This window comes from Lissotriton vulgaris, chromosome 1_1 (assembly GCF_964263255.1).
Source record: "Lissotriton vulgaris chromosome 1_1, aLisVul1.2, whole genome shotgun sequence".
Taxonomy (NCBI): Eukaryota; Metazoa; Chordata; class Amphibia; order Caudata; family Salamandridae; genus Lissotriton; species Lissotriton vulgaris.
In genome coordinates, this window is record NC_141685.1 from 119,724,874 (window position 1) to 119,743,247 (window position 18,374).

An 18,374-nucleotide genomic window follows, 5' to 3' on the forward strand; every position below is an offset into this window, starting at 1 on the left:
CTCCCTCTGGACCTTGACCTCGGTTTTCTGGGCCTTTGAGGGTGCGGAGGCAGAAGAGGCTGAGCCGGAACCAAAGGCTGTGGAGGCCGAGGCGGTGTTGGAGGAGGAGGCGGTGGAGGAGGAGGAGGCGGTGGTGGTGGAGGGATCTGCTGCGGAAGAGCAGGAGGTGTAGGCTACCTGGGCCTTGAGGGCGAATAGGTCCGGAAATAATCAGAGTCCGGTGGCCTAACAACTCTCCTCTTCTTATGAGTAGACCCCGGGGAGGACGCACTGGAGGCAGATATCTCTGAGGGCGAGCGCCGGTGCCGCCACGACCGGGGACTGTCCGATGATGATGATGAGACGCTCACGACAGAGGCACTAGACACAGTCCTGGGCCTTGACGTCCTCTTTGACGTCGACTGATCCTTCCTCGACGTCGACTTCTTTGAAGTCGCTCTTCTCGACCTCGATCTTCTTGACGTCGATGACCTTCTTGACGTGGATGACCTTCTTGACGTCGATGAACTCCTCGACATCGAACGTCCTCGCCTTGACGTCGATTTTTCTCTCCTCGACGTCGAACGACTCGTCAACCTTAATGGCGAACGGCGGTGTCGCCTGCTTCTTCGGGACTCATCACGACGTCGATGGTGTCTCGACGCCGGTGAAGTCCTCAACGTCAACCTTGTCCGAGGTCTCGAGATCCTGCCCCTCGACGCCGAGCTTCGACGTCGCTTCGACCCAGAGCCCTGGGTCGACGGGGAACAGATGGTAGTCATACCTCTCGACGCCGAAGTCAAAGCCATCAATGTCGATGTCGACTGGGACCGGTGCAGTTTCTGGGCCTTTTCTTGACTGGGGAGCCCCCCCAGAGGCCAAGGCACGGGCAGAGGATGATGACAGAGTCCCTCCATGCCCAGAAGTCCCACCTGGTTCTTGATGCCTCCTCTGTTCTAGGCCTTGGAGACGAATCTTCTCCCTGAGTGACAAATATCACAGGAGTCAGGGACATGGGTGGAAGGGAGACAGAGTATGCATACTCTGTGGGGGTCAGATTTAGCCTTCTTCTTACCACACTCCGGGCACTTGTCAAATGAAGCTGGCATTTCGACAATAAAGAGGTGGCAAAACTGGGGAAAAAACACAGCAACTGGAAGAGGAAGACCCCAGACGTCGAGTGAAACACTCAAGTCACTAGAAAAGCTTCACAAATTGAAGATATACCCAAAAAGGTAGAGCTCAATGCTCCAGGGTCCTGCTAGCAGGAGCCGGAAAAAAGAACTGAAAGTAAAAGGCCTTTGGCTGTGCATCCTGGGATACCGAGGGTCTTTGGAGAGTTACTTAAAGGCACGGTATCCCTTTTCCAGACACATAATGGCAGCACATGGGGCTTGTCTGTCCAACCCTACCTCTCTATCATGACAAAGGATTTTTGTGAAGGGGAGAGTCTCTAGATGTGAAACTTTACAAAATGTGTAGAATTTAATATTATTTGGCTATCCTTTTCACTTCAAGATGAAGTGCTGGCCAATGTAGCCTTGTAGTTTTAGTCTGCATTATTTGTCTTTATTTTCTCTAAAGTGTCTATGCAGGACTGCAGTAGAAGACAACTTAAGAGACTATTTTGATTGCTCCGGGGACCACGCACATGGGCGGGACTATTCACAAGATTATGACTATACACAGAGATCCTCTACTACAGAAGGACACATAAGATAAGTGAGGACAAGATTCAAGTCCCACTGGGACATTACGAAAGGAGAAGGTGGAAAGAGATGAGTAATGCACTTCAGAAATCTGTTATCAATAGGATCGATGGCCATGCTCAAGAGCTCGGGGTACCAGACTCTTCGTGCCCAGTCCGGAGCCACAAGAATGACTTGGGACCGGTTGCGTTTGATCTTCTTCAGCAATTTTAGCAGAAGTGGTACAGGCAGAAAGGCATACAGGAGGCCGCAACTCCACTAATGATGAAAAGCATTGCCGAGCGGGAGCCGTCTTGAAAACTCCAACACGCAGAACTGCTGACATTGCGCGTTATCTTCGGTGGCGAATAGATCTAACCAAGGCTCTCCACACTGCTAAAAGAGACCTTGCACCACTTTCGAGTGAAGACGCCATTCGTGATCCATCATGTACCGGCGGCGGAGTTTCTCCGCCCTGGCGTTCAGGGAACCTGCTAGGTGTTGAACCACCAGAGGTATGCCCTGATGTTCCAGCCAAGTCCAAGGAGAAGAGCCTCTTGACATAGGGTTCACGACCCTACCCTGCCCTGTTTGTTGCAGTACCACATGGCGGTGGTGTTGTCCGTGAACACCTGCACCACTCTTCCTTACCTTCAGTGCAAGACAAATCGCCCGGAGCTCCAGAAGGTTGATGTGGTGCCTGGACTTCGCCAGAGACCAGAGGCCTTTGACCTCCGCCATTCCCATATGGCTGCCCCATCCCAGGAGTGACGCATAGTGATTCACTACTGTGAACTCAGGTTGGGGAAGGGAGAGGGATCTGCTGTTGACCCAATCCTGGTTCGTGAACCACCACTGCAACTGACTTGCAGTCCCCTCCGAAATCTGAATGTCACCGGAAAGATTCCCCTGGTGCTGCACCCACTGGAACTTCAGGTCCCACTGCAGAGCACGTATATGCCATCTGGCATGATGCACCAGCAGGATGCAGGAGGCCCTGAGACCCAGTAGCCTCAGGGTCATTCTCACCGAACACCGGGATGGAGGCTGAAACATCGGTATCATAGCCCGAATATCCTGGACTTGCTGCTAGGGAGGATAGACCCAAAACTGTGCTGTGTCCCGAACCGCCCTGATGGATAGGAGCTTATGGGAAGGAATCAGGTGCAACTTCAGCATGCTAACTGTGAACCCCAGCAAATACAGGAAGTCCGTCGTAGGCTGGAGGTGGGAGACGACCTGGGCGAGCTCGCCTTCAACAGCCAGTCGTCGAGATAGGGGAAGACTGGAACCCCTGATCTCCGCAGATGAGTTGCGATCACCGCCATCACTTTCGTGACCACCCGGGGGGGGGGGGCTGATAAGGCCAAAGGGGAGCATGGTAAACTGAAAATGAGTGTGGCCTACCGTGAACCGTTGGGCAGGCAAGACGGGGATGTGAAAGTAAGTATCCTGCAAGTCCAACGCTACCATCAAATCTCCAGGGTCGAAGGCAGACAAGACCTGAGCCAAGGTTAACATCTTGAACTTCTCCTTTCGGAGGAAGCGGTTGATGTCCCTGAGGACTAAGATAGGATGCAGGCCTATGTCTTTTTGGGTACCAAGAAGTAGTGGGAGTAGCAACCCTGACCTACTTCTGGCACAGGGATGCGTTTGATAGCTCCCTTGGCAAAGAGATCCATAACTTCCTGGAAGAGAAGGGCAAATGATCCTCCGACATGGGATGAAATCACCACAAACGGCATGACCCTTACGCACTCCGCTGCTTGCGGAACTCCGCGTAGACCGCCAGTTTTTTTGTCACTTTGCGGAGTTCCTCCTCATAGGCTTAATCTTATCATGGAAAAATAGATATCAGTCATATGTTAAGAAACAAGGGCGAGTAGAAACCTTTTGGATGGATATTTAAGACATTATTATTGTGATTTCTTTGGCAATTAGTTGATTTTTGAAAGCACTAACACTTCTCTGTGTAAAGTAAAGACCTTGAGAGCTTTGTAACTTTCAGATACTCAAATTGTGGATTCTGTTGTAATTAAAAATATTTCCAGGCCTGAAATTTCTTTGGAGGTTGCATGCAGCCAGCCTAAGTTATCCTGCAAGTGTTTCTTGATGAATTCTATTGCAACTACAATATGTGCTCTCTCATGTAAAGTCAGATTGTTAGAAGATTTCCTGCAACTCAAGATATGCCTTACTTTTCACCTCATCTGGGTGCATTTCTCATGTTTAGTGAGATCTCCTTTCTGAGTATAACGTTTCTGGCTTTCCCCACCTGTATATGGCTTTAGTCCAGTGTGAATTCTCTTATGTGAAATGACATTGTATTCAAGACTGTGCTTGCATTTCGAGCACTCATAAGGTTTTTCCCCAGAGTGGGATCTCTCGTGAAGCATAACACTGTCTTTCAGATTCAAGCTTTTATGGCATAAGGATTTTCTCCAGTGTGGAGTTTCTCATGCAGCTTATCTGGCATTCAAAGCACTCAGTGGCGTCACTAGGGTTGGTCTCACCCGGTGCGGGTAAATCATGGCGTCACCCCCTCATGACTTCCCTTTTTTTGTACCAGTACACATTTAACAGATCAGTGGGAAACTTTCTAAGAAAGAGCCAAAGCAAGAGAGCTTGTTTTTTTGGAACATTTCGTGCAGTCACACATAAATAATGTAGCAAACACGACCAGCTCTGAAATAAATTATGATCAGAGATCGCTTCTTGACACGTCTCTTTAAAGCTGACTGCTGAAGCTCTCCTAATTTATAGCACTGACTGTCTGTGAAGACTAAGAGTGCACAAAAAAAGATAATTCACCGGTTGAATTGGTAATTTCTGTTTTTGTGTGTGTCGTAGCTGGAAATAAGGCAGGCAGCCGATCTCTGTTCTCAATGGCTGCCAGCTCCTAGTGCTGTGCTTTTCATCACCAAGGTGTGGGCAGTTCAGAAGCGATGCTTCCGAGGCCTGAGTCCTGACTCACACTCACAGAGTAGAAATGAACCAGATTGCTACAGCTTCAGGACCGGACTGGGAGCTCAAAGCAGCCCTGGCAAACGTTATTTGACCAGCCTCCATATGGTGCATAGCGAGCGAGCCTGACCCTTGCAAGGAAGAATGGCGGGTGGGATTGAACATGAGGGTCCAGGAAGAGGCCAGTCAACAAAGACACTGTCACTATAATGAGAAAAGACACCACTTCTGCTGTACAGACACTGCCACAAGTGTGAGAAAAGACACACCAGCCAGCATGAGAAAAGACGCACAACTAGTGTGAGAAAGACACCACTGTGAAAGAAGACACTACGACTAGTGTGCATACAAAGGCACAACCACCAATGTTAGAAAAGACACCATCCCTAGTGTATAATGTTAGATACAACAGCACCAGCACGAAACAAAACCACACAGCTAGTGAGGGAAAGAACGCTACCACCACCAGTGTGAGAAAATACATCACCGTAAGTGTAGAAAGACACCACTGCTAGTGTGCAAAGACACCAAAATCAGTGTAAGAAAAGCCACAGAACTAGTGTGAGAAGAGACAGTGCCACCAGGATGAAGGAAACCCCAATGCCAGCGAAGGAAGACACTACTACTACTGTGAGAAATGATGGTATGACTAGTATACAACAACACTACCAGTGTAAGAAAAGACACCACTGCTGTGAGAAAGGCGCACCATTACTGTGAGAAAAGACACCACCTGCAATGTGAGAGAAGACGCCACAAGTAGTGTACCAAGACACCATCACCAAGATTAACAAGCATTTGCAATGCAATCGGCCTCGCCTTCGGGACATTCTATGTATTTAGCTACACAGCACATTCGCCTGGGTGCTGAAACATCTACTGTTCTTTAACATGGATGGAAAGTAAGCACCAAACTGTGTGACACACCAGGTATGAGACCACATGGAGAGAAATATTGCCTTTCTAAAGGAATGTATTTAATGTACATATGTGTTAATTATATTAAAATATATATATATTTTAATGTTGTGTTATATGTTGGCATTGTGAGTTGCTTACTTTTGTTAAAAGCACGTAACACACATAATCTAGTTAATCTTCTATCATATCAGCCATGCATCATAGACAGTTTGAAAAACACTTCTTGGCCATTTTGTATTGTTACTATATTCAAAATTATCCGTATCAAGTCATTTACCTACATGGCTTATTATTGATAGTGGACCTGTCAGTCGTTGAGGGCCCAGGTGAGATGTGACAAGTTCAGGGAAGGGATGGATTCTCAAGCTATGCCACAGCAATGAAAACGACTTCCATTCTCCATTGCTCTGTTAGTGAATATCTAGATTTTGAAACTGGTATCCATGTAAGTTATACCATTAACAGGGCCAGACTGGAAGCTAAATCCTGCTCTGGCGAATATATTCAAACCCGCCCTGCACTTCAAGAGGCTGAGAGTGGGCTGAAGCTATGGGGGCATGGCTTGGCCACCCAGGAAGCCCATTCTGTTCTGAAAATAGCCCTATCACCTGCAGCCCATCAGGGGAATGCTAACGTGGCAGTATGGCCAATCCGGGCATTTTACAAAATGCACACTGTAGCAGGAGCAGCTTTTCAAACATGAGACGCGGTACACAGATCACCTCGTTTCAGTGAGTCTTTCTCTAAAGGAACCAGTTTGAGGCAGAATTACAGAAGCCCTCGTGGGTATTGTGGAGGAGGCGGTAGGATGCCGTAGAGGTCAATAAAACTCCTCTGCATTATACTACAATGCAGACAGCTCTGTAACGCTGCACATATACCATAAAATGAACGCAGAGATAAATAGGTCTGCCCAGGGTCACATGGTTTGAGAACAAGTGTTTAAATCTGGATTAGACAAGTAAAGTTTGATGTAGAGAATGGCGGTAAGTAGGCACACCTGTATCTGCTGCACCTTAAGAAAAGGCTCCACCACCCCACCCACAAGCTGCCCTCACCCAGCACCCACTGCGAGACTATCAAATTTAAAACAGCCCTGGCAACAAATTATTAATTCAGCTCCCATTTGCACCGAGTGAGTGACCCCGGCACTTTGCTCAGTATAATTTTCCCAGGATAATTTTGGAAAAATCAAACTGAAAAGTGCCTGTTGAAAGGTTTCAATTATATACGCTAGTTTTACTGGTTGTTCAGAAGGAGATTTTTTAAATTAAATATTCAAGTACATAAGAGTTTATTTAGCACAGTAGCGCTATTTCTACAGTTTCTAATCATGCAAGCACCTATGTAAGAATACCGTTCTTGACGAGAAAAAGATGGTAGAGTTCTGAGACGCTTTCTCCTAATTCATGGATACATTAGTATTTTAAACGGGCCTGCCGCCTGAGAATCTCACAGAGGCCGCCGGGATCACATAACAGGTGCATCACAACTCCTGGGTGCGCTACCGGCCTCCAGGTGTAAAAACCGGCCTCCAGGTGTAAAAACCGGCCTTCAGGTGCCCTGTACAGCTTTATTCATAGTTGAAACATGACTCACACACATGTTCGTTAATCCTGGGCCCGGGGCCGGCCTCGATTGTCTGGGACTCTCACTCTGGTAATGCGATTATTGCGATCTGAATCTAGTGAACTGTGTGTCTGCCCTGCCAAATTTCTCACTTCATTGAGTTCAAAACTTCATTCTAAAAATGATATTTCTCTATTCTCTCTCTCACCGTCCGTGACCGACTGCCTCCGAACCCAAGTCAGTCCCAGTCCCAGGCCACTGTCCCAAATTTGAAGGGGAGACGACGGCGCTCCTCCGCTCGGGATATCAAAGAAGATGGCTCAGGCTGCTGGCACAGTCAGGAATTCTTTATTTCTAGCAGCAGCGCGAAGCACTACATGCACTCCCCTGCGCTGCCGTCTCCGAGTCTCGTCAGAGGAGCACAGTGCGCGGGGGCTGTCCCAGGGCCGTCATTGGTAGCGCTAAAGATTGACGGCCCTGGGACCCAAACTGGGTGGGTACACCACGCATCCGAATCATCACCGACCCCACCGGTGCGTAGTGTGCGTGCGTGCGTGCGTGGCCAGTGGCGACGTGCTGCAGTGCACAATCACTGTACTGACTGCAGAGTAGTATAATATTTTTATTTTGTAAGCAGGTGCACAACTCGATGCGCTAAGACAAAGTTGCGGTGGGCGGCGGCTTCAATCAAGGCTTGCACAGATGCTGATGCACTATAAATAAAAAGCAGTGAAGCACTGGCAGGCAGCCGCAGCAGAGAGGTACAGTGAGGGCGAGGCTGAGGCTAACTAACCAGATTGGTGTCACCCCATGATGGGGTGACACCCGGTGCGGTCCGCACCCCCCGCACCCCCCTAGTGACGCCACTGAAAGCACTCATAAGGTTTTTCATCAGTATGGATTCTCTTATGGTTGGTGAGGCTGTGCCTATCAAATAGGAATTTCTGGCATTCACAGTATTGGTAATGTTTTTTCCCTGTGTGCGTCTGCTCATGTAGAGGGAGATTGCGTTTAAAATTAATGCTTTTCTGGCATTCGGAACACTGAATTATTTTAATGGTGTGTTTTCTTATGGTGCTTGAAACCATCTCTACCTCTGAATCTTTTCTGACATTAAGAGCACTGATAATTTTATTCACCAGTGTGGATACTCACATGTTTACTGAGTTGAGATTTTTGGCTGAAACATTTTTGGCATTCAGAGCACTGATAAGGCTTTTCCCCAGTGTGGATTCTTATATGCTCAGTGAGACTGAATTTTTCACTGAAACATCTGTGGCATTCAGAGCACTGATAAGGTTTTTCCCCAGTGTGGGTTCTTATATGCTGAGTGAGACTGCTTTTTTGAATGAAACATATCTGGCATTCAGAGCACTGATAAGGCTTTTCCCCAGTGTGGATTCTTATATGCTCAGTGAGATGGCTTTTTTGACTGAAACATATCTGGCATTCAGAGCACTGATAAGGCTTTTCCCCAGTGTGGATTCTTATATGGTAAGTGAGACTGCTTTTTTCACTGAAACATCTGTGGCATTCAGAGCATTGATAAGGCTTTTCCCCAGTGTGGGTTCTTATATGCTGAGTGAGACTGAATTTTTCACTGAAACATCTGTGGCATTCAGAGCATTGATAAGGCTTTTCCCCAGTGTGGGTTCTTATATGCTGAGTGAGACTGATTTTTTCACTGAAACATCTGTGGCATTCAGAGCACTGATAAGGTTTTTCCCCAGTGTGGGTTCTTATATGCTGAGTGAGACTGCTTTTTTGACTGAAACATATCTGGCATTCAGAGCACTGATAAGGCTTTTCCCCAGTGTGGATTCTTATATGCTTAGTGAGACTGCTTTTTACACTGAAACATTTGTGGCATTCAGAGCACTGATAAGGCTTTTCCCCAGTGTGGATTCTTATATGCTGAGTGAGACTGCTTTTTTGAATGAAACATTTCTGGCATTCAGAGCACTGAAAAGGTTTATACCCAGTGTGTGTTCTTATATGCCAAGCGAGACTGCTTTTGTCAATAAAACATTTCTGGCATTCAGAGCACTGAAAAGATTTTTCCCCAGTGTGGGTTCTTCTATGCCAAGTGAGAATACTTTGGTAACTGAAACATTTCTGGCATTCAGAGCACTGGTAAGGTTTTTCCCCAGTGTGGGTCCTTGTATGTATAGTAAGTGCTCTTTTGTCACTGAAACATTTCTGGCATTCAGCGCACTGATAAGGTTTTTCCACAGAGTGGGTTAATGCATGTCGATATAGACTCGCTTTGATACTAAACCTTTCCTGGCATTCAGAGCACTGATAAGGTTTTTCCCCACTGTGGATTCTCAAATGCTCAGTGAGATAAGATTTACGGCTGAAACTTTTTGGGCATTCAGCGCACTGGTAAGGTTTTTCCACAGAGTGGGTTAATGCATGTCGATATAGACTCGCTTTGATACTAAACCTTTTCTGGCATTCAGAGCACTGATAAGGTTTTTCCCCAGTGTGGATTCTCATATGCACAGTGAGATAAGATTTATGCCTGAAACTTTTTTGGCATACTTTGCACTGAGAGTGGTTTGCCCCAGTGTGCATTGTGTCAAATTCTGTGAGATAAGATTTATGGCTGTATCTTTTTTGGCACATGTAACTTTTTTTCCCCAACTTAGGTTATTTTGCCTTGATTGAGGCGGTTTTGAACACTGAATTTGTTCTCACAGTCCGTGTTTTTATAAGGTGTATTCCTAGAGTTAATATCTCTACGTTTAGTTTTCTTTTGCTTATATGCCACAGTAAGAGTGAACCCGATTTTAGAGTTGGGCTTGTTTAGATAATGTTCAGCATTTATCTCTAAAAGAAATTGTGTGTAATTTTCTTAACACTTCAAGTGAGCAAAATATGTCTGAAAGCAGCCCTGTAACACCTGTTGAAATATTTCTAGCAGATAATAGTCTTTAGGTTATAGCCTATCCGGCAGCAACTTATTTTGTGACTGAAGATTTTCTCAAATCTATTTGTATAGGTTCTTAGCAATGCAGTGATAAGGTGTTAGTCTGATATTTATTAATTAAACTGATAAGTACCTTTTTGCACTGACGTAATGGCAGTAACTGAGGGCGTTAGAACGTGCACAGTACGATTGTGGATCACGAGTCTCAGAACATCAGTTCCTTTTACCCTTTCTATGTTTGGTGTAAGGTTAGGTTTGTAGTTCTGAAGACGAGGATTTATTTACATTACCTATAGCGCAACTGTGCTCATTTAATCCATTTTTATATTTAACAGTTTTACATATCACTCATTCACAGCAGATACTGTTGAGGCGATTTACATAGAAATACAGAACAGTACACAATAAAAAATAAACAATCTGAGGTGGTCATGAACACAATAAAGTGGTGAATTTTTAAGGTTTTCACAAGAGTGAGCAGAGTGGGTTGTCGTTTTCTACCCAGAGTCAGATAGTCTCAAACTTGTGTAACTGGTTAAAAACGGTTGTTGAACAAAGGTAATTTTCCAATCTTTTGGTTGTTAACGTGTCAGCTTCGGAGTCTTCTCTCAGCGTCTTTTCTTTGATGGTCTGCAGAAGAAAGCTTTTGTTATAACTTTCTTTTATGCAGTGTGTGCTTCCTCTCTGGAATTACATGATGTTTTAGATGAAGGTTATTCTGTGCACAGATTTGGCTTTGCTCTGGGTTAATGAAATGCTAAATTAGAGACTTCACTTACAGTATAGTACTTTCCTCAGCTCCCACTTCCTCGCCACACCTGGATTTTGGAAATGGTTTAAACGTAGAATGCTGGATGTCCTTCAGTTTTTCAAAATAATCCTTCTTATGGCACTGACTTCAGTTGCCTGGTGCTAAATCTTCCTTTCTTCGTCAGTAATTTCAATCACCTATAGTATTAAAATTAAATACTTAATACATGAAAATTTCCCAAAATATCATTTACAAGCCAAATCAATGCAGAGTTGCAGAATTTTGAAAATGTTGAGCTGTTTTTCATACAGAGCAGAGTGTAGAATTGTAGCCTGAGAGAACGTGGATGTAGGAGTGAGGATTTATAGAATTTTCAACATTTTATTAAGCTCACAAAGGATACATGCAACCTATGGACTTGTAACATAGAATCCCAAAGGCAGAAATTAAAGTCATATGCACTGGCACCAAACAGATATTTAAACAAGCATTTACAATGCAACGGTTTCGCCTTTGCAAAAGTTAGAGCTATTGGCATTGTAAATGACAACATTTTTATTTATGTGTTGGTTTTGAAAACATAAATAAATGGCATTGTCATTTACAATGCCAATAGCTTAATCTCTCGCAAATGCCACACACACACACCCACAGAGAGCCACACCCAGAGAGCCCCCCTCAGAGCCCCCCACACACACACCCACACAGAGCCACCCACACCGAGCCCCCCCACACACCCACACAGAGCCCCCCCCACACACCCACACAGAGCCCCCCCCCACACAGACCTTCCCCACACACCCACATGGAGCCCCCCACACACCCACACAGAGCCCCCCACACACTGTGAGCCCCCCACACACCCACACACAGCCCCCCACACACTGTGAGCCCCCCCACACACTGCGAGCCCCACACACTGCGAGGCCCCCCCACACACACACTGCGTGCCCCCCACACACACACTGCGAGCCCCACACACTGCGAGACCCACACACTGCTGCTGTTTACAAGGAGGGGCCGCATGTAAAGGTCAAGTTGGACACAAGCGGAAACAGTTGGAAACAGAAGAATGGTGAGATGGTTGGAAGTTGGTTCAGCTTGGGTATGGAAGGTGACACTAAAGTTACTCCTTTCCTTGTGCTCAAGATGCTTTGCACTGTGTTTAGAGCTAAGATGGACCTTGAACACGAAGCAAGAAGTGTACAAGCACCTGCACTTAGCAACAAGGCCAGGGATGTGAGACTACAGGATCACGTGATACACATAGATCTGGCAATACAGAGAAGGTTGTGAGCGAAAGGATGAAACCAGAAAAGGAATGCTGTCAAATAAGAAAGCGCATCTGGTAATCCGCGACAGGCAACAGTTAAGTTTATCAGAAATTGAGGTTTCCTTTTTTTTTACTTGTCTCTACTGCTATGATTCCCGGTAAAATGTAAGAGTTGTTTTTCTACCGCTCTGAGCTCTGTTGGGGCCGCCGATCCCCAGTTCACTGCAGGCGTCAGCTCACTGCCGCCCATCACCTGTAGAAAGTGATTTACAAGCTGCTTGAGCCAATTAGCGTCTGCGTCTTACAACGGGGGGCTCACCAGGGCACCTCTGAAGTACAAATCGGCCGGGAGGCGGCTTAAAGGTGTCCTCCAGGTGTCTGGGCCTTCTGGACAGGCAGTGTTGTCCTGCAGCTAAATCCACATGGGAGGGTCCTGTCCACCCAGAGAGCCCGGCCTGTCAATACAGCTGCTGAGCCCAATCACAACACGGCTTAGGCGGGATTTGTTTATTACTGGCGAGGTTAAGTAATTGTCACGGGATATGGAGAGCAGACAGGACTGGTTCGGGTGGGCCAAGTGGGGTGGATTCTATAGATGCCCTTTCTGGAGATAGGTGTCGACCTACATTTCTCCCTTCCTAACTTCTGAGAACTTAAAAATGTGACGTATTTGTACACCATGTGCCAGTGAATTCGATGCGTGTTCTGCACAGTTGATGGTACTTTCGGCAGCCACCCTTCAGTACGTTTTTCATGAAGCTCTACTGATTTCAGAACTAAACCTAAACGCTCTGCGTAACGGGTGACATTACCTCCAATGTACCTTATTTAAATCTTTAAACACGTGAGTGACAACTGCACGGCTGGGACAGCAATGTTACCCTGGGCGGGGTCCAATTTAGTAAAATTGTACTTTAGAAAAACAAATTGTTGGTAAACACCATCATGAAAACTATATGTGTTTTTGAATGAAAAAACAGTTATGCATCATAAGAATGTCACCCCTGTATGTCCCTCATGTCCTTGTACATAAAGATGCTTTGGAAATTAAAGATCGTAGGTGCTACAATTTATACGAATAACTTTCTATTTTTATTTCAGAAGGAACACTTTTTTGCTTCGTGCGGACAGTGGTCACCATAGCACAGTTAAGGAGCGGAGAGTTGGTAGACGACCTTGTCGAAGAGGGCAGGGAAGGGGCAGGCCGAGGGGGTACTTTGTGGGGCCTTACATGAGGTCAACATCTTTTTCCCCTCTCTGCAGGTAGTTGTGCACCAGCCAGCTAAGAAACAGTGGACTTGTTATAGAGGAATCTAAAATAAAGTTTATTTTGCATGTAACAAGGACTGGCAGTCGTGTACTAGAAGCCCACAGTGTCGTTGCGCTTTGTTCTTTGCTAGCCCATTGTCACTTGAAATAACCGATTGGGCCATGAACTCAGTATAATTCAAATACAGATCCAGGCCCACTCGAGCCAGAGTTTTGTTTTCCTGCTGAGTTCCGCCCGTGGGGGGGCTCTATTACTCCTGGAACAGACTCGGTTTGCCTGTGGCTCCATCTCTGCTACTCGCGTCCGACAGGTGAGGACGGCTCAGTGGAGTGGTGGGGCGGTGTCCAGACGCCCTAATGAGATTTGGAAGCTGATGAGCTTCTGAGTGGGGATGAGGTCTCAGGGCGTAATGGCCTAGCGTTTATGCAGACTCCATGTGTGGGAGGATTATTTTTTTTATTTTTTTAAGGGTTGGAGATGTCAATGGAGAAGGTACGGATGCAATATTGAGGAATAAAGATTAGAAAGGGAAAGCACCAGGGCCCTAACGTTTTAGGACTACGGATGGAGTGGGCAGAGCAAAAACCAATTTGCAGTACCTGGCAGCAAAGCTCAAACTTCTTGTCTGGCGCGAGGATGCAGAGCAATGGTTATCGATGTAAAGGGTCCGGATGCCCCAAATTTCCTGGTACACCTACCAGGAAGGGCCACTGGTGGGGCGGAGTAGCGTGGTGGCGATCCGGCGGAAGGCAGATGTAGTGACACACAAAACCTTCTTGCGGAAGGGAAATTTTAAAGGGGAGACAAATAACCTAAAACATTCGATCTATACAAAAATACCCAACGCGTAGCTTGGGTGAATGGCAGACCCTCCCAGGGGCCCTGCGGTATGCGCCAGCCCCATCCTGGCACCAGAGGCCATCAGGCCAGCGGAAGTATGCATTTCTGAATTGCATGCTCCTCGTTTGAGAAGAGACCGATATACGAGGACTGTATACCCCGATTGATTGATTTTGTGGGGAAGCAGGCACGGCCTGCCACCCTACCCCGCAGAGCAGCGGCCGCGCCTCTCGCCGCACCCCTCCCAGGTCTCACTACTCAGTCCCACCTACACGGCTCTCGCCCTGCACCCCGTCACTGTAGCCGGTGGCCAATATTAAGCCTGCAAAGAAAGAGCACCACACTCACCGCGGCCCGGGTTCACCAATGCTCACGAATAATCACCGAAAGCAGCTGTAGCTTTCCATCCTCGGGCAGCCTTACGGTCGTTTTCTTACTTTCGTTCAGTTCGTCACTTCCGCTTACCTGCAAGGACAGTGACATCGCGCAGCCCACCCCAGCTCGGAGTAGGGAGCGGGTCGGGTCTGCATCCTCACAGGGAGAGCGAGCAGGCTGGTGTGACGAAGGATGCCAAGACCCAAAAAAAAATAACCCGCCCACCGCCGCATGACGTGGGCAGAAAGCCTAAAAATCGCCGGAACGCCCACGAATCTGCTCCGGCATTGACGGACAGATCTGTCTTCCAATGGCAAGCCTCCATTTATGGAGCTAGCCAATGGAAGACAGAGGCGGGACTAGGCCAACATACTGTTGACATAAGATTTCGCCTGCGTGAAACGCTGGTTGCGCAGCTTTCGACAGGCGAAACCTAAAAAGTCATTGTTACATGTAATCCACTTGCACGAAAGACAAACCATACTGTCTTGAGCAATAACTTCTTAATTTTCTTGGACAGGGTGGCCGGTTCCTCAAGGATAACTTGTTGAAGGTAGGGTAATATTTTTGCTTGGATAGATAAACAGTCTATGGATTCAAATACACGCTCATAGGGTAGGACAGAAAAGAAGGTTAGGATCAGGATAACATTTAGGAACGTGTTTTTAGTTTTAATGTAAAATGTGTTCATGCTCAAGACTGATTTCTATACAATGAACAAGATCAACTAGTAGCATCCAGGGTGATCTTTGTAGATGGATGGCAATGGTTACCACCTTCAAAAGATCCTAGAATCACACTGTTATACAAGGGGAATGGAAAGGGGAGACCACTCGGTCCCCCCGAACGTATGGCTGGGTGCCCCGCCCACCCGAGGAACCTTTGTGGGCGGGGGGCGTGACCGGACCGGTATGCCCAAAGTGGCGTGGTCGGGGCACGCCCCCGCCGCCTAAGAAGGAGGTCCTATAACTCCGGGCCCGGAAGTCCGTGTATTTCCGGGCGGGAAGGAGGATGCCGCCCCGCCCCCCGCTGGAAGCTTACAAGGCGAGGAGGTCTGAGCAGGGGTCCTCTTGTTCTCGCGCTTTGGAGGCTGCACCACTCGACGCCTGTGAGCCCTCAACAAGAGCAAGTCGCGATGTTGAGCGTGGTAATCGTGTGTCTTTCTCTTTCAGTTCCTGAGAAGCGTTTTTGGAGTCCGGAGAGCTGTGGTTAAGCGGATTTGCGGAACAAAACAAGAGCGGAGATGCCGGGGAAAAAGATTGCAAAGGGCGTTGAGATGGAGCGCTTGCTACGCACACTGGTGAACAAGGTTTCATCGATGGATAGGAGGTTTGGTAAGGTGGACCAACTGGGTCGCAACTTGGCCGAGCTACAGAGAAAGGTAGAGGCACAGGCAGGGCCCTCAGGAGGGCCGAAGAAGACTCGGGGTCCTGCCCTGCTGAATGTCACACCAGGTGGCAGAGGGAAGAGCAAGAGAGGCAAGAAAGATGCCAAGGACGCTCCGCTGCCCGAGGAGGTCCCGGTAGCACCGTCCGCACCTGTGCCCGATGGGGCCCCGGTAGCACCGACTACACCTGTAGTTCCGGTGGTGGTCCCGACTGATGGGGGCCTGCCGATCCCAGTGATTGTAACCCCACTGGAGAAGGAGCAGATACCCCCTGAGTTGGCCGCGCACCTGGCGGCGGTCCTGCCATGGCTAAAAAAGGGGGCCACGGGGTCTGCACCGGCGGTAGAACCCACTGAGGAAGCTAGGCAAATAATTGAGCAGCTTAATCGGGCAAGGGGTGTCGGGCGGGAAATGTACTTTCTCCCCCTCTGCAGGAGACACCCGCAGTGACGCCGGAGAACCAGAAGACGGCGGTTCCAGCCGGCGAAGGAGCGGTTGAACAGGGTAAGAGATCTCTCCCGATCATGGGGGATGGTGTGCTACCTTCTAGGCGGCAAAGCTTGGCGCATCATGTGCCCATGGCAACGAAGGAATTGATTTGGGGCGACAAATGTATAAACATGTTTTCTCTATTGAAGGACAACCGTGAGTTTGAATACGCTAAGAGTCAGAAAGAATGGATGCATCCCGGTGAGTGGAGAGCAAAAATGGCGGAATTCCGGGTAGAGGAATCAATAATGAATTGGGTCATGGCTTTCTCGGTGTTCGTCGCAATTGTGGCGGAAAAATTTCCTGAATTGTTGGCGGATTTGGCATGTTATCAAAGCAGGATAACGAGTTTCCATGAAAAATACGGGGGGGATGTATGGAGAGGTTATGATACTACATTCCGAAAGGAAAAGGAATTTAACAATACATTAACGTGGGATTGTTTGGATACCGTTGCATGGCATGCTCAGTTTACCCCGGATATCGGAGGTGCCGGGGTGGGCCATCTGGTTTTAGGCCTTAGCACCAGAAGCGGGCCCAGCCCTTTCGGACACCGGATGGGGGAGACCAGCAGGCCAGAACGGGGGAAATGGCAACAAGCGCGGGGTGTGTTGGGGTTACAACAGAGGGTCGTGTCCTAAACCGCAAGGCACTTGCAGGTTCAGACACGCATGCGCAGCCTGTGGTAACACCTCACACCCCGAGGCGACGTGCCGATCAAAGAGCAACGGAGCGGGGACCAGAGGAGGGGCGAAGCAGGATGGACACGGCGGCCCATCGGGTTAACCAGACACCCGTGGACATCCTGGCGTTGACCCCCTGGCTGAGTAAGTACCCCGATCATGCGTCCGCAGGGACCCTGCGGGACGGTTTCTCTCATGGTTTTAGGATCCCGGTAGGCGACTTTAGGGGTGCCCCGGTATGCAAGAATCAATTGTCGGTAATGCAGAACCCGGCCGTGGCCGCTGAAAAAATTGCAAAAGAGCTTCGCCTGGGGCGGATTGCAGGGCACTTTGGGGATATACCGACTGAGGATTTTGTTTGTTCCCCTTTGGGGGTGGTGCCCAAGAAAGAGCCGGGCAAATTCTGGCCGATTCACAATTTGTCGTCCCCAAAGGGGGCATCTGTAAACGAGGCAATTGATGAGAACATTTGTAGTGTGCGATATGCATCTTTTGATGACGCAGTCGTCATGTTAACTCGCCTTGGACCTGGGGCATTGTTAGCAAAATCTGACATTGAATCTGCATTTTGACTATTGCCTGTACACCCTGATGATCAGCACTTGCTGGGGTTTGCGTTTCAGGGGAAGTACTATATGGATATGTGCATGCCGATGGGTTGTTCAATCTCTTGTGCTTATTTTGAAATGTTCAGCTCATTCCTGGAATGGGCATTCTCGAAGGCATCGGGACACCGGCATGTGATGCACTATCTAGACGATTTCCTATTCGTGGGCCCAGCGGGCTCTCAGGACTGTGCACGGGCATTACAGGAATTTTGCGTGCTCATGCGTCGTTTTGGGGTCCCGTTAGCGCCAGTTAAGACGGTGGGGCCAACAACCTCCTTGGAGTTCTTGGGTATTGAGATAGACTCTGTGGAGGGTTGCTTTCGCTTGCCCGCGGAAAAAATGGCCACATTTAGGGCTTCCTTGGTTCAATGTATTAAGAACGACAAAGTATCTTTGCATCAACTTCAGCAGACCGTGGGCCAGTTGAATTTCGCCTTGAGGGTCATCCCGATGGCCCGCCCTTTCTCACGGTCCATCGCGCAGGCCATGGTGGACCTCAAGGAAGGCCACCATCGGACAAGGCTGTCGGCCAAGGTTCGCCAGGACATGCTCATTTGGCTGGCATTCTTGGCGGACTTCAATGGCCGAGTAGTCTGGAGCAGGCCTCCGGCCACGTCGGCAGAGTTGGGTTTATGGACAGACTCT

At 48.1% G+C, this 18,374-nt stretch overlaps 1 protein-coding gene across 1 annotated transcript; it reads right to left on the bottom strand.

The window, feature by feature from the left end:
* Positions 1-8,252: 8,252 nt before the first annotated feature.
* Positions 8,253-9,698, bottom strand: LOC147737707 (uncharacterized). Its single transcript, XM_086942429.1, has one exon. It carries the CDS (start codon positions 9,696-9,698, stop codon positions 8,253-8,255), a length of 1,446 nt encoding a protein of 481 aa, XP_086798555.1.
* Between the last annotated feature and the right edge of the window lie 8,676 nt (positions 9,699-18,374).

What these genes read in the sequence shown, in the direction of transcription:
- LOC147737707 (XM_086942429.1), bottom strand. Translation starts at nt 9,698, where the DNA reads ATGCACACTGGGGCAAACCACTCTCAGTGCAAAGTATGCCAAAAAAGT.